Below are 15882 nucleotides of genomic sequence, written 5' to 3'. Positions count from 1 at the left end.
ATAAGTTACAACAAAAAATACTATTGGCAAACCAGTAAATAAAAGCCAAATGAAAGTTTAACACAGTCGCCATTTGCTCCACCACAGTAACGAAGATCAGCTGGGACACCGATTCCCTAGCAATGCTCCCCACCAGCTACACTGTGCTCTCCTCCTGTTACGTGTTTGCCGTTAGGACAATTATTTCTTTTGCTTTTTTTCACAATATGTATATAGGATGGTGTGTGCATGTAACTGAGTAAAAATAAATGAAGAGTGTTATGTATATCGACCCTAAAATACAGGTTGCAAAAACCATAACACCTCACAGCTTGGCCCAGTAGCCTGACGAGCTAACCTGGCTACAATGCCATGATTAATCACTATTAAACACTATTCTATCAGTAAACACTAATAATAACAATAAATCCAGAGAAATGTGGCAGGGAGTGAGGAGAGTTACAACTGCAGACGACGCACTAGCTAGCAGTCACCAGCTCCCGTTGCCAGGCGTACGTATGGGAGATATACACGACCTTCGTTTCTCTCTTCACTTGTTTGGGCACCTTCCTGCAGCTGGATGAAGGTGGTTGAGGGCGTTTGGGAGCCATCACAAGCACAAGGGGCGTAGTTGTTAAGAGAGCAGAGTAGCACACGCACAAAATGGACAAGTGTTTAACCTGGACTGAGGCAGAATGAGTGTGCATGGCCCAGCTGCCTGGGACTAGAGATATCTTGCAGGATGCCATAAAATTCGCGGGCTCCCCATCCCAGCCACGAAAATGAAGCCAACTTTAAAACTACCCGCAGACATTATTGGGTATATCCAGGGTTTCATTGTAATATTGTTGGAAAAAAATGAAAAGGATAAATATACGGCAATTTCAAAAATTTGGTACAAAGGCGCTCAGCGACTGATTGTGATAACAGCCCACTGTGTAAGTGACTAGTGTGGGCGTCATATTTGTTTGTTATTGTTCAGAGGTTGGTTGATGCTCTTCCACCATTCACTTACAATCCAATTACGGTATAAATTTATTTGAGCCCTAGAACAGTGAGTGCTAAACATACATTATGCACCACTACTGGTTGTGGCCACAGAAAGAAGAGGAAAAGTGTTACATTAGAAGTTAAATTACATGTGGTAAAGAGATTTAAAGAAGGACAGTGAGCTGTGGACATAGCAAGAACTGTTCGTTTACAGCCTATAACTGTATGAACAATTTGTGGAAATGTTGAAAATAACAAATCATGTGCTGAACAAGTGGATCAAGGATCATCATCATCTAAACTTTCCTTGTTCGTTACTCTCCAAACAGGCGAAAGCTCTAAGTTTATTTGAAACTTTAAAACAAGAGGAAGGTGATAGTGATGAAAGTGAAACATTTGTGGCAAGTTGTGAGAAAGTTTTGACCAGAAATGTACCCAAGGAACATTACCCCTATTTATATCATTGTGTGTTTGGTAAAATCATTTTCACTATACTGTACATCATTTCACTTAAAGTCGTGGTTTTCAGGAACCTAACAACGACACTAATGGGAGAATTGGTGTACTGTATTATGAGCACATGATGTATTAATTTTATTGTTATACAGTATATTGTACTTTTTATTAAAACTAAGAAAAGATTCACCCGGCAACACCAGTCAGTCAGTCTGATGAGCTTGTGATAGTGAAATGAAGTCTCAGTGCTTAACTAGCCCATATGGAGAGAAGACCTATGCTGCACGTCTAGTGAACCCCATTTCCTTGTACTATTTACTGTATGCAGTTTCCTTAGTCAATTTGGGACCACATCTTATATATTGTTCCCCCTTGTGTTTGCTACCACCAGTCCTTCCCTATGACACTTTGAAGCCCGACACCACCAATGAATAAGACAAGTAGACAAAATTTAGAGTACAATATGAACTAGGTTACTCTGATGAGTTTTAAACCTGGCAACAAAGAGAAAGGTGGTGGCTTTTGACATCCTTGCTCTCAAGCAAGTAATATGCAAAATCAGGAAGGCACCAGGTGCCATGAACTTGTAAATCTTCAAAGATTTGTAATCCAAAATAAAAATTTTGCACATAAAATTGTAACCTACAGTACTGTACACTGTTCCAAAAGTTCTTGGATTTTCAGTTTTCAAACAATAATAGAATCACCAATGATAAGAGAATATTCAATCCTAAAAGTGATGCACACTTTAAAAAATTACTATACTGTACCTAATATGGAAATGCCAGCAATGTTTGAGGATTTTTATGGGTTATTTTAGGATTTCTTGTCATTGAATATAAGTGTTTGATTTAAGTAATGAAGTATCATCAGTCCATTTTCTTTTTCTTTATATCACTAAAATCACAATAACTTCCATCAAAAGTGTTTGCTGTACTGTAATTTCATTATTAAAAAATTTGTAAAAAAAAAAAAAGCCAAATTTGTGGAAATTGTAATGGAAACACTGTTAGATGAGCCAAAATATTGTGTTAAAATTTCATATAAATCCATCCACAAATAAACAGAGGGGATTCCAGCGGGATGATCCCCTTAAGAACTACAAATGGTACACATTGTAGGAATCGGTACAAGTGATACTGAACTTACCACTTTTCATACCTCGCCATATCTGTCAAAATTTTCCTCTAAATACACTTCACATTATTACAGAGTATCCATTATAAGACGATATTTCCCTACCTTTGCAAGTACAGCATTTATCCAAGCATCCTCATGCTCATTTCTCACTTGGCAGAAAATATTAAAAATCATATAATACTCATAGCATGCAAACATGAAAAGATGGGCTTACTTACCACCACCTCCACAGAATTTACTTGGCTGTTATCAAGGGAAGTGTTCAGTAATGAAAATTCCTGCTGTAAGCTCATGGGCTGGCCAGAAGATAAATTACCAGATGGCAATGTGGAAGACATGCCCACAACAACATTATTTACTTTGCTCGTTGTTGGCATAACTGTGAAAAGAAAATTAATGTTATTTGATAAAACAGTAACATGTACATCTAAATATGGTCACACACTTATTACCAAACTTTTCTGAGATTTTGCCAAGTTATACCCCCATACAGTACCAAGTTTCATATAATAACTACAGCATTCTTCTACTAAATGATTAACGAATGAATGACAAAAATGAAAGAGAACGGCAAGTACGAGGTGTTAAGGATATTGGTGACGACCTCAACAATCATGCAAAAAACAATTACTGTGATAAGAATTTCTTCACTCTATACAAGTGAATGAACAAAAGTACCATAATGATAAAGGAAGACCGGTGTGGTCACTCACGTAACCTTGGTAGCAGTCTACATAGAAGCCAGATCACACCGACCTTGCTAAATGTGCGTCTTGCGTATCTGGCATTCATACCTAAACATAAAATTGTTCTATTGCATTTTTTTAGTTCATACACAAATTTACATATGAAAACCCCAAGAGTATTAAGTGAAAAATAAAGAATACACGGTTTTGTAAATGCCCCAGCAGGCAGCAGCCTTTTTTGAGCAGCAAGACATATGTGAAAAGTAGAAACTTCATATACCTGTATAGTTAATGTTTAACTGAATAAATAGTCTAATGCTTTGATTATCTTTAAGCACTTTTATTTGTACTGATAAAATATTAATTGTTGTTCTTACACAGTTTTAGATATTAATGTTGGTTAGATTAAGCCAAAGATTCAAGGTAACTTATGCCAGATGCTGCTTGTTGTCACATGAAATCCTACAGTGATACGATTATGACACATTGATGGTAATGGCAGGATTTTGAAGGCATGATCATTCCTTGTCAGTAACATTAAGACTCGTCTCTGATGCTTAATAATAACTGATCCCAGTGGGACTCCAAACTGCAAAGGTCTGAAATGGTTCCATCAACCATCACACATTGATTGCCTTGACAAATATGACTTAAGCAGTGACCAAAGATCCTGAAGTAACAGATGATGATCCACCTTGTCAAAGGCTGCAGAGAGATCCAGTAAGACCAGGAGGGAGGACTTTCCCATGCAGTGTTCATTACCAAGTCATTATGAATTTTACATAATGCAGTTTCAGTAAAATGATGGTTCCCTTAGGCTGACTGGACCAGAGGGATAACTCCATTTTTCTCAAACAGAGGAAGTAACTAATCCAGCATAACACACTCTATGATCTTTGATAAGAATGAAAGATTGGAGACTAGATGATAATTTGACATATCTCGTTTTGTTTAAGGTTTTAGAATTCTTCACTCTTTAGCTGCATTCCTTGGCACTTTAAGTCACTTTCCATTTTCCCCTCTAACACTTTTCTTAAATCATTTTCACTTTGACCATTTTATGATCACCATTAACAGTTATATTACAGTACTAACAATAAAAAAAGTAAGCCACCTTCTCATCACTCCACTAACCTTATACACAGTACTGTACAGTATGTAATCACATGTTTCCTTTGAACTAATCATTCATGCTCTCTAAGGTCTCTAGATCTACTTTTCATATCAATTTACTTTTTTGATGGGAGTGGGAAGGAAACCAGTGGCTTTTTTAATCCCCACATTGCCCCTGAGTCTATCCTTTAAACATTGGTTATTGTTAGTACATGAGGAAACTGGAGTACTGTACCCAGAGAAAACCTGCAATATTTATTCTTCACCTTAGATAATACACATCTAACTCAGGTCAAGAACACTATCTATATACATACTGTAAATATTAAATGGCAATACTCATCTCATACTGCAAACATTTTACAAATTCCTTGATCTCTAAAAGTAGTGCATTGATTGGTCTTGGTCCATCTCAGAAACACCAGAATTTGAAGAGTAATGTGGATGCTCTTTCTTTCACCGATGATTCTCTTCTTTAACCAAATTCTCTTTGCATCATCACACTACTCCATGGATTAACTTGTTAAATATATTTAAATAAGAAAATAAATACAGAAAAAGAAAGTTAGTGATAAGGTTAGCTTACTATTATGTACACTTCCAACAAATATTTACATACCACTAGGAAAGTTGGTCAATGGTTGAGAGCCAGATGATGCATTAATTAGTGCCGAATCTCCCACAGAATGATTATTCGTTACAGAATTTAGTTCATTTGGTGATATCTGTGGGGCTTCATTGGCTGATCCAATCTCTGGTGAATTTTCATGAGAAACTTTCTCTATGCTTTCTGTGGATGCTTGTTTGCACCCTGAAAAAAAAAATGCAAATAAAATACATACAGTAAGCCCCCAGTAAATAAGCCTAATAAGGGAATAGGGATCTGGATTTTGCAATTTTCTTGGTTTTACAAGACAGTTTCTCCCAGGACATAAATTAAACCACTTACAGACACTTAAGTATATGCTTACAACTGTTTATGAAAATTTACAGTGACCTGTTGCATCTTTGTTCCATTATCCCTTTTAACTTTGAATACTGGCTCCAAGGATTTTGGATAAGGGGTTGTCAACCTGTAATAAATTAAAAAAACACTTAAATTTTACTTACCAGAAGCAATATTGAGTGCTGCAGGAGGTAGTGAGGTGAGGTGAGGTTATAGGATCAGAGTTACTGGGAGTTACCTCCGTAAAACATCAAGTTTAATGTACAAAGCAATTCCATTATGATACCTCTTATCACCACTGCTTTCATTTGTACTTAATGGCCTTTTTCCACTCATTTTGAATAAGGGTACACAGTAACACAGACACAGAACTGAACACTAACTGGGGAAAGAATTCAAACTGAGCAGCACCATTGTTGTGGTGGTTGCTGGCAAATGGGAAAGTGAGCGGCCTTCCAACCGCCTTGTGGCTGCCACAGAGAATCCACACAAAATAGTTTTTATAATTTTGGTAAAAATTTTGGCTAAAAATTGAGATTTACTTTTCTAATTTACCAAAATTCTGTAATGTCAATTTTTTTTCCCGTAGCCCGAAATTTTGGTCATAATTTCACAATTCCATAACTAGGGATTCCGTAAAGCAGGGGATGCCTGTATATCTACCATAAATTACAAGTTTAAAAATAACCATAACATAGCTCACAGCTAGGCCTAGTAGGGAGAAGGCTCTGGAGATGTAGCTACAGTGATGAGTCTAACTTGGCAATATACCAACAGCAATGTAAACAGATGCAATTAAAAAATACAGATTTTAATTTTCCAGCTGACTCCGAGATGTGTGCGTGTGTGTGTGTGTGTATGGGGTGATGTCACAACAGGGGGAGGAAGCATGGCTCGGGTGGTGTGTCAGCGATGCAGTTACAACCCATTGCCTCCAGTCTGCACATACATTCACACCCATGCTATTTATTTCTTCTTTATTTTATAGTTTTATATGAGATTTTCTTTATGTCTAAGCCACATTAGTATACAGTACTGTCTTGTAATAATTTTCCCACAACTTTTATAGTCTCATTACAAGTAACAACGGTAACATGCCATCTCACAGGCCACTTCATCCCTACTTTTTCCCCTTCCCATATCCTGCAGAACACAATACTGTAACTATTTTCTTTTTTTTGCATTAAGTAAATTGTTGGTAGAAGTAGGGTGCTCATATAATTGCGAATTCGCATACTGTATAGCGAGTATGCATAAAGCGAGGGTCAAATGTATTTATAATTTTTGGCATATATTTTATTTGCAGGCTATATATTATGTTCAGCAGATTCATGTTGATAAGAGTAACTTCACTCACACAAATGTTACTTCCCAGACAACACACTTACTCTGTTTTATATCCTTCTTCACCTCTGCAACATCCTGTTCATCATCCTTCTCCAGGTCTTTTTCAGTGCCTTTCTCCATGTAACATTCTGATTCACCTGAAAAACAAAATTATTAACTTAACAGAAATGAAGATGTAAAGCAAAATCCAGGACATTAAACCTAAAATTTATGCAGTATTATATTTTTGCATGGTTTCACTTATGCACTGTTCAGTATGGTGGCATAAATGAATACATCTATGTCTATCCAACTGTAGTCCAATGATGAAACATTCACCAGCGCCCAGAAAAATTCTGAGGAGAAAATTCATCTCAATACCCGAAAATCTCTCAAACCCAGCACCGCTCTGCACCAACTATTCGGGCTAATGGGGAGATTAAGACTTGTTGAGCTCTTAGTCCGGGCTGCCAGGCACTCCTAATCTGCACAGCCTGTAATGGCCTCAGTCTCAGTGTTGGACTTGTTGGTCTTGACTACATCACCAGTACCCATACACCTCAGCTGTATGAGGTTCCCATTCTTCTTCAATCCCTCCACTGTCACCCTTATCTATAAATACCTACCTTGTCTCAGTTATTTCTTCAAAAAATTTTCAGTTACCCTTTTCTTTCTTTGATTCATATCTTTGCATAACCTTCTTTTCACTTCTTGGAATATCTTTCATTTGAACCATTAATTCACCATTAACTGTATTTCTGTCAAACAATGGGAGTACATTCAGATCAATCACATTCTTGTATCCGCCGACACACAGTATATCCTACTATCAACCCTCTCTCGGTGGATATTTCAAGCAGTCTCTCTCCATTTCCTTTCACTCTTGGGGCTCCATAATTCACTGCAAAATTCACTCTTTATATGGTTGACCAAAAATCTTCACCACTTACTTTGAGTTGGTGCAGGTTCATGGGCAAATTCACTGTCTGTACTCTCTGCAAATGCCATTTCTTCCTCTGTATCGTGACCACACAGCTGGAAATCCACAAAACATACTGAGCACAATACAAAGATACATACTGTAATGTATTATACAGGTATTATACATAACATTAAATTCAAGTGTATTTAAAACACATGTTAGATGCATAAAGACAAAATTTTCCTCCTAAATGACTATTAATATATTCCTTTCTTATGGCTTGAAGATGGGAAATTGGAATAATTTTTTCTCTACATGTTTCAGATTTTTCCCAGTGAGTTGAAGATCGATAAACCGGAAACTGCAGATCATTAAACAACAAAGGGTGTTAAAAGGTTTAAATCATTAAACCAAAATATTGTTAAGTAAACGATCGCTAAACAAAAGATACCTGTATTATATGCATTCGGCAGCTACCAAACAGGGAGGTACTACCACCTGGGAAGATATTGGAAGCATAATGTGTTGTCTAATGGTAGACCTGCTGCCATATGGCACACGAAAATTGTGACCAAGTCCACAAAATATGACCGGTAAAGCACTACCTCAAACTTACCCTTTGTAACTGTTGATCAATTTTCCAAATCCGAAGACTGTAGTCACGTGCCCAGGTCACCAGCTGGTGTTCTCCGGGGTTATTTGTGTTTTGACGCCATTCAAATTCTAACACTACATCAGAGTGTCCTACAAAAGTGTGCACAGGTGAGCTCATATCAGTCACTGACCACAACAAGAGAGAGTTCTCACCACGGCGCAGTTGAGGCACCACTACTGTAACTACACCCTCACCAAAAGGCTGGAAAAAAAAAAAGTGTTATTGAAACTTCAACCTAGCAATTAAAGTATAAATAATCATTAATACTTAATTTTAATCTTTAAAAATAAAAGCAAAAGATCAACAGAACATTAAAATGTTTGTGACAATATAACATATTAATCCTATTATTGTATTTAGAAAACTAAAATAAGTTAAGTATAAGTCTCTCACACATACCGTATACCGTGCTCGCCAGACTGGGGACAGTGTGTTAATAAAATTCTCTGCCTTCCGTGGGTTAGTGATATCGAAGAACTTCACTGTACAGTCCTGGACAAAGAATAAATCAATATTGGAAGAGTTACAATAACTAAGAAAAATATACACACTCAGTGACTGCATAGGACCTACAAACCATTTTATGAATGCCATTGAGAAAAGAATAAATACTTTGTGTATTGTGAAATTTGAGCCAAAGAAGTAAAAAAAAAGAAGAAAGCATAAGAAGAAGAAGAAAGACTAAGAAGAAAAAGAAGAAAAGTAAGAAGAATGAAGAATGAATAAGAGGAGAAAAAGTAAGAATATAGAATGAGTAAGAGGAGAAAAAGTAAGAATATAGAATGAATAAGAGGAGAAAAAGTAAGAAGAATGAAGAATGAGTAAGGGAAGAAGAAAGAGTAAGAAACAGTAGTACTGTATTTCAAACACTTTTTCTATGGGTTAAAAGTTACAAGAAAAGAGTGAAGGATGATATGAACATTTGGAAAAAGTTAACATGCAAAGACATACAGCTACACTCAGTGGTCAAATGGTTCACTCTGACACACTGGAAATTCAAGCTCATTTGCTCGAGAAAAATGACAAGCCAGCTAGTAACAGCAAGATTCACAGCAAGCCAAGGCTGGCTTCACAGTTTAATCAATAACAGAAAGACATATGGATGTTGCTGATTAATATATTTTGAAAATGATCAGTGTGTCCTCACTGGCTTTCCATACAACTGACTCTTTCCTCAAATTTCCCTACCATAATTGTTGGTTAGTTATGATTCCCTCACCTGAGGAAAAAAAGGAAAAAAGAAACTTTTTGTCTGGCACATAATTTATGAAAAACCCTGTAAAATTCTTCACTCCTCCGGGGAGTTCCTCTCTGAATAAGTAGCTTAGCCCAAAATAAACCATCTTCATGTTAAAACAGATAAAGTAAAAACTAAACTTATCTACTGTTCTCAGAACTGAGTGCTGTTAAGACAAATATATTTGTACTCTGTCAGAAGGTGGCTACAACTGAGCTATGGCTGTTACAGTTAGTTGTAAATGTGAGGTGTGCACTGTATAATGATGTCACGGCTCACTTGCCTTCTACTTAAAATGGAAACATCTATTTCATAGCCTACTTTCTAGGGGTTCTGATCATAATGGAAGACCTAATTATTTTTGCAATATGTCATGCCACTGATGCTATGGGGTTTCCTGGGTTTCAACTCCATAACTTTCGTTGTACAGGTATTAATACAAGAGTCACCAGGTTCAGCTATGGGGGTTTTAAAATCTCATTTATTTTACATATCCATTCTATCAGTAAGGTGATCATCCTCATCACTACATCATTTCCTTTGAAACTTTTCAAAACCATGTCTTACATTAGATGAAGTCACTAAGTGGTTTTCATGATTTGGTGACCAGTCCAACCCTTGGATTTTTGACAAGTGAGCAGCAATATACTGGACTGGCTGGCTGGTCTTGCGGTTATCCCACACACGGATATCACAGTCATGGCCAGATGCTAATAAGTTTTGGTTGAGCTTATTCCATTTTACTTGAGATGCCCCAGCTGGAAAAGTAAACAGAAAAACAATAATTAAGGTAAATAAACATATGACAGCATTCCAGTTCACCTTGTTAATTATTAGATTACACTACGTACTATATATGTAAAAAAATTGAATTGTATGACCTGTTTTCTATTTCTGTATTTGTTAGGTATCAGTATACAGGTACTCCTCGACTTACGACCTACTCGACCTACGACCACCCGGACATACGACCGCCGCAGTTATAAAATATTTTTCATATTACGTATTTTCGAGTCCCGACGTTAGTGATCGCGCTGTGTGCTGACAAAATTTTCGTTTGTGATTCCCTTTAAAATGGCTGGCAAGCGTAAAAGTGAGTTCTCGTGGTGCTGAGAAGAAACAGACACCCATTTTAGATTTTCGATGTATTATTTTCGCATTTTCTACTTACGACCTGGTCATCGGTCCCTAACCCCGTCGTAAGTCGAGGACTGACTGTATTGCTTTTTTATAAGGTTAAGAGTTAGGGATGCACAGAATAGTGAATGTTACTATCAGGCCCGATACCAAATATTCTGGAGTTTAAAAGATCTGGCCTGGATGAACCGGCCAAATTCAGTAGAATCGCAGCTATTCGTCAGTGACAGGCACCTACGAGGATTCAGAGGTGCTGTCTAAAGAGATTTTTCAGTTCGTTGACCTTACAATGCATAGTGCTACAGTCTGACCTCGCAAATTCATGTCACAGATAAATGGACTTTTTACCACTTATTCCACTCTATATATGCCATCTGGCTTAGAAATAAGGAACTTATAACATAAAACTAGAAAATAAGATGTGTTAAAGGGATCCCAGATCACTTATCTCCCACACACAATATACCCCTACACTATTATTTTTATCTTTATAGTACTGTACAGTATACAACCAATTTTCTTGAAACAATCCAGATAAGCAGTGTTATGTCCAGCACACACCCCCACCCCCGATTCGCTTTCTTTTTTTTTAACTCGCATTTTCCAGATTGGGGTCTGCCCCAATTAGTCCGGTGTATCAAGGTTTTACTGCACAGTACTTGAAATGTACAGAAAAAAGAAAAATTAGATACTTTGGTCATACAGTATAATTAGGGATGAGGGGATAATAACAGAAATATTAATGGACAAATTAGGGGAAGGAGGGCCAGGCGAAGGGAAAGACTGGGATGAATGAATGGAATTAAAAACTGGATACAAGGGAGATACATAATCTTGGATGATTGGTAAAAACAGCCCCAAAACATTTAGAGTGGAGGACTGTAGTTGCCAACCCTCAGATATTAGGACAGTACTTTGATTGATTGATTGACTTGCTAATATATTTGAAAATTAGCAAATACAAATTCAATTATACTAATCAAGATAAAACTGAAGACGGTCTGAAGTGCAAGGAGCTCGGGAACATATAATAAACAATACAATTGTAAGTAAAGTTTTGTCAATATACAATATTCAGTATTTACCAATAGCAGAAAGACAGGAAATTGGCTTGCGAGTTTCTCTGGTGTCCCATATATAAACAAATGTGTCTATGGAACATGTTGATAAAAGATTTGGATCAGATCGATGCCAGTTGAGGTCTGTGATAGTTCGTGTGTGAGCTCGAAGAGTGGTGGTTCCATTAAGACTTCCTTCAGTCCACTGGCAAATTTCAGCTCGTTCACCAGACTGTAACAGAAAAGAGATTATACTTTCTATGGCACCTGTACAGCATATATCATGGGATAACTATACCATCCATAAGCCTTGCATTAAGAATTTTGTATTGCAGAGTTGCAAAATAACTAAATAAATTTACTTGAGTACTGTACTCAAGTAACATTTTTGAGTATTTACTTTACTCGTAGTACATTTATAGTCAGTACAGTTTTATTCCTACTTACTCATGTACTTAGTCACTAAGAGTCATCAACATAAACATGTTAACCACCTACCGCAAGAACAAAGGTGTGTCCATGAGACTGTGTTGGATTCCACTCTGCAGCTGTTACATCATATTTCTGCTGAGTCCTGCTGACCCTTTTAACAACCTCCGTTGGATTATCCAGGGAGATTAGTGCAAGGTTCCGACGCCTGTAAGAAAATTGTGATAATTAATGAAGAAACACTAATCAACTACAATAGCTATTACAGTACTGTACAGTTGCGGAAATGTGTTCCTACACCCCGTGGTAACCCGTATCTCCAGACGGTCAACCGATATGACCTATAACAAACGTATCCACCAATTATGTCTGTCATTACACGACCAATACCCAATCATTCATAAATAATGATACTGTTCAGTACTACTACTTCGACATTGCCTTTTGGAGCCACAGTTTACCACAGGAAGAGTAGTAAAATACACACTATACAATACTTTACTAGACTATACTATACTGTAACGCCTGACATTTTGGGTTCATGATCCACAGGTCCAATGTAGCCATGTTATAAGTCACTCAATTTGCAAAATTCACATGTTCACTAAACAGTCAATTCTAAGGGTGTGCAAATTACAGTACACAGGTTACACTGTATACTGTACTGTACAGTATATTGTTTATGCATGCAAACATCATATTTACTGTACAATATAATCGTTGGAATGCTTACCCCGCAAGAAGTGTGTATTCACCACGCCAATCCAGAGCCATAGAATTGGCCTGCAAATAGAAACAAAATTAATCAATAAAACAACATAATACTTAACAAGATGCTCAGTCCTTCTGGATGTTAAGAACTAAATAAACCCGAGCAACAAATAACAGAACTACAGCAAACAATGTAGAAAGATAGAAGGATTTAAGAACTTACAAGAAATCATGGCCAAATCATCATCCACAGTGGATCAGACTGAAAAACAAATAGGGCTAATGCAACACTCACAGCAAGATGAGAGAATAAGCAATGATAAACAAATGCACGGGCAACCTCATTATAAAGAAATTGGTGAGAAAGGAGGAAGAGACAGACGAACAATCAGTCAAACAGCTGCTGAGGTACGGTGAGTCAACTGGATGAACTGATGAGGAGTTATGATTATTTTTCAACTCATAATTTGGGATAGATAAACTAACTTTCTTCACTTTTTACCTTGATTTTTATAGCAACTCTTTAGATTCTGAGATGGGGGGGGGCTTACCTCTGAATCTATTGATTTGTGCCAGAAATGAAGGTCAAATTTGTTCATAACACATCGAAAGCCATCAGAAAAACATAGTTTCAACTTCAATTTCGTGTAGTGGCAACAAGTGAAAATTTACCAATAATAATACTGTAATAATATGGCAGTGGATATTTTGCCGTGAGTGCACTCTGATTGGCTAACCATCGGTTACCAGTGAGCAACGCAAGAACTATATTTGACCGTGACTCTGGTGGCGTTTGGCATTTATTTCGCTGTGAGTCAATCGTTGTGTAGCTATAAACAAATCTAACCATATTTTTGTTGTACATGGAAACAACTTACAAATATACCGGGTAGAGGTAAAGATTTGTTTTGGGTCAAACATGTTATTTCATATTTCTATTTATATAGGGAAAAAGCAAAAAACATATATATACAGTATTCTATTGTTTCCGGCGCAAATTTAAATTTGTTGAGTATTTTAACCGATAAGACCTCCTGAATTACCAACAATACTGGTTGTTCAAAGTGGACAGTAGAGGGAAAATGTGGGGTAAAATACTTAAAAGAACACCAAACAAGCCTTTGAAAACCTGACCTAACCTATCGGATACACCCCATTTCGTCACCAATCCGTTTCGTCAACAACCCAGTTGGTCACCAAAACCCCATTCGTCACCACTAACAGTCGCTGGTATTAGTGACAAATTGTAAGTTATTATTTTGCACGAATATAAATTACACATGTATACAGACGACCCGAGAATTATTGTATTATTATACATGAATATTAATTATTTAATAAAGAAAACGATTATAATATTGGTAAATAAACAAAATACAGAACAAATGAAGGTGATTTGACACCAGAGCATAAACCACCGAGCAGCAAAGAACAATCTCGCTCTTCCCTCTTCTTCACAGAGAAGCCTCAATGGTTGATTAGCATTTACAACTAGTTGCTGAGCACAAGCTAAAATCGTGCATAAGAAAAGAAAATCATGACACACAAGTCCGTCTCTGGAAGCTGTAGGATGAATATGAAGAAAAAAATATCACCACTTCTAGTTTCCAAAATTGTCAGTGTCTTCTTCCAAGCTTGCCCTGAGTATTAACAATATTTTTACTTTTTTTTATTTTAGTCTTTCACATATTGCTTAAGTGAGATGATTGCTGGCGAATTAACAATGTTTTTATTTAATATTTTTATCTTTAATAAATTGTCTTAGTGTTTTTTATTATTTTCTATCCAAAGCAACAGATATTTCCGTGTATATAATGATAGGAATGAACGCAGTGACGAAACGGGTAAAGTAGTGGTGACGAAATGGATTGAAAACAGTGATGACGAAACAGGTAAAGCACTTGTGACTGAAGAAATCTAATAATATTTAAAAATTAATATCTCGGTTATCCTTAAATTCTAGCAGAAATATCATAGAAGGAAAACGTCTTAGAATTGTCTAACATTATTAACAGCGTATTACTAAAATTCACCAAACAATACGGTAATGTCTGAGAACACCACTACCACCAGAAGGAGTTGTTTGATCTTGTTAATTTTTTTTCCACAGATATTCTTATCATTATAAGAGGCAACATTTACTAGATCCTACTAGAACCTGACCTAACCAACCAAAGAAAACTACCTAACCTAGGAAGTACATAGCCAATCAGAGCGCACTCACAGTAAAATAACATTGGTAGGAACTTAACCGGTCACAGCAAAATATCTCCACTATGTTATAATAATTAATAAAAAATTCATAAAAAATAAAATAATATACAGTGGATCAGACAATAACCGATATACAGTACAGAATGTTTATTGTGTTGTCAAAGTAAGAGAAACAATTGAGACCCTGTGACTGAGGTAGAAGATCAACGTCCTGGAGCTTGGTCACTCATACACCTCACAGGAAACTTAATTAATTTATTCACATCAAAGGTTAATGTTAATACCTGTAAATCTCTGTGTTCAGCAACGACATTTTCGCTGCTCCATCGTACTGCCATATCCTTTTAGTTATTCACCACTGAGCGAACACCTCCAGCGACCACCACTGAGCGAACACCTCCAGCGATCACCACTGAGCGAACACCTCCAGCGACCACCACTGAGCGAACACCTCCAGCGACCACCACTGAGCGAACACCTCCAGCGACCACCCAGGAACATGTCTTGGGTCGGTTATCTCTGTTGTATATTTGACAGGGGCACTTATTAGATATGTTAAGTTATTCCAAGCTAATGAGAGGTAGCTGTGTGCATGTGAGAGAGAGAGAGGAAGAAAGATTATTATTCAATTGTTATGCCAAATAGAAAAGTGCATTACATCTAGTAGGAAGTTTGGTTATAAAGGAAGTTATCCCAGGAACGGGGTGATTTTTTCCAAGGAAGTTTTCCCAGTGTGTTCTGCGTTGTTTCAAGCGAATCTGACCTAAATTTCCTTCGCAAATGAGCCGTTATGGAGATATTCCCCCCCCCACCCCCAATTACTACCAATATTGGTTGTTCAAACTGGGCAGGGCTTTGAAGTAAAGGGTAAATGTAGGGTAAA

At 36.9% G+C, this 15882-nt stretch overlaps 1 protein-coding gene across 5 annotated transcripts in view; it reads right to left on the bottom strand.

The window, feature by feature from the left end:
* The window catches only part of LOC121854017 (GATOR complex protein WDR59-like), a 57589-nt gene extending 42154 nt beyond the window's left edge, over positions 1 to 15435 (bottom strand). For 4 of the 5 annotated variants that reach the window (XM_042348413.1, XM_042348422.1, XM_042348417.1 and 1 more), the window contains exons 1-11: positions 15284 to 15433; positions 12808 to 12857; positions 12144 to 12282; positions 11673 to 11877; positions 10018 to 10208; positions 8613 to 8705; positions 8175 to 8414; positions 7587 to 7671; positions 6699 to 6794; positions 4984 to 5175; positions 2784 to 2944 (exon numbers count right to left, since the gene is read on the bottom strand). In XM_042348413.1, coding sequence (XP_042204347.1) covers positions 2784 to 2944; positions 4984 to 5175; positions 6699 to 6794; positions 7587 to 7671; positions 8175 to 8414; positions 8613 to 8705; positions 10018 to 10208; positions 11673 to 11877; positions 12144 to 12282; positions 12808 to 12857; positions 15284 to 15337 — 1506 coding nt within the window. In that variant the 5' untranslated portion in view covers positions 15338 to 15433. Of the gene's footprint in view, positions 1 to 2783; positions 2945 to 4983; positions 5176 to 6698; positions 6795 to 7586; positions 7672 to 8174; positions 8415 to 8612; positions 8706 to 10017; positions 10209 to 11672; positions 11878 to 12143; positions 12283 to 12807; positions 12858 to 15283 lie in introns of all 5 variants that reach the window. The other variant, XM_042348403.1, reaches the window with a different exon arrangement.
* Between the last annotated feature and the right edge of the window lie 447 nt (positions 15436 to 15882).

This window comes from Homarus americanus, unplaced genomic scaffold (assembly GCF_018991925.1).
Source record: "Homarus americanus isolate GMGI-L3 unplaced genomic scaffold, GMGI_Hamer_2.0 scaffold50564, whole genome shotgun sequence".
Lineage (NCBI taxonomy): Eukaryota > Metazoa > Arthropoda > Malacostraca > Decapoda > Nephropidae > Homarus > Homarus americanus.
This window is presented reverse-complemented; position numbering and strand designations above follow the sequence as displayed.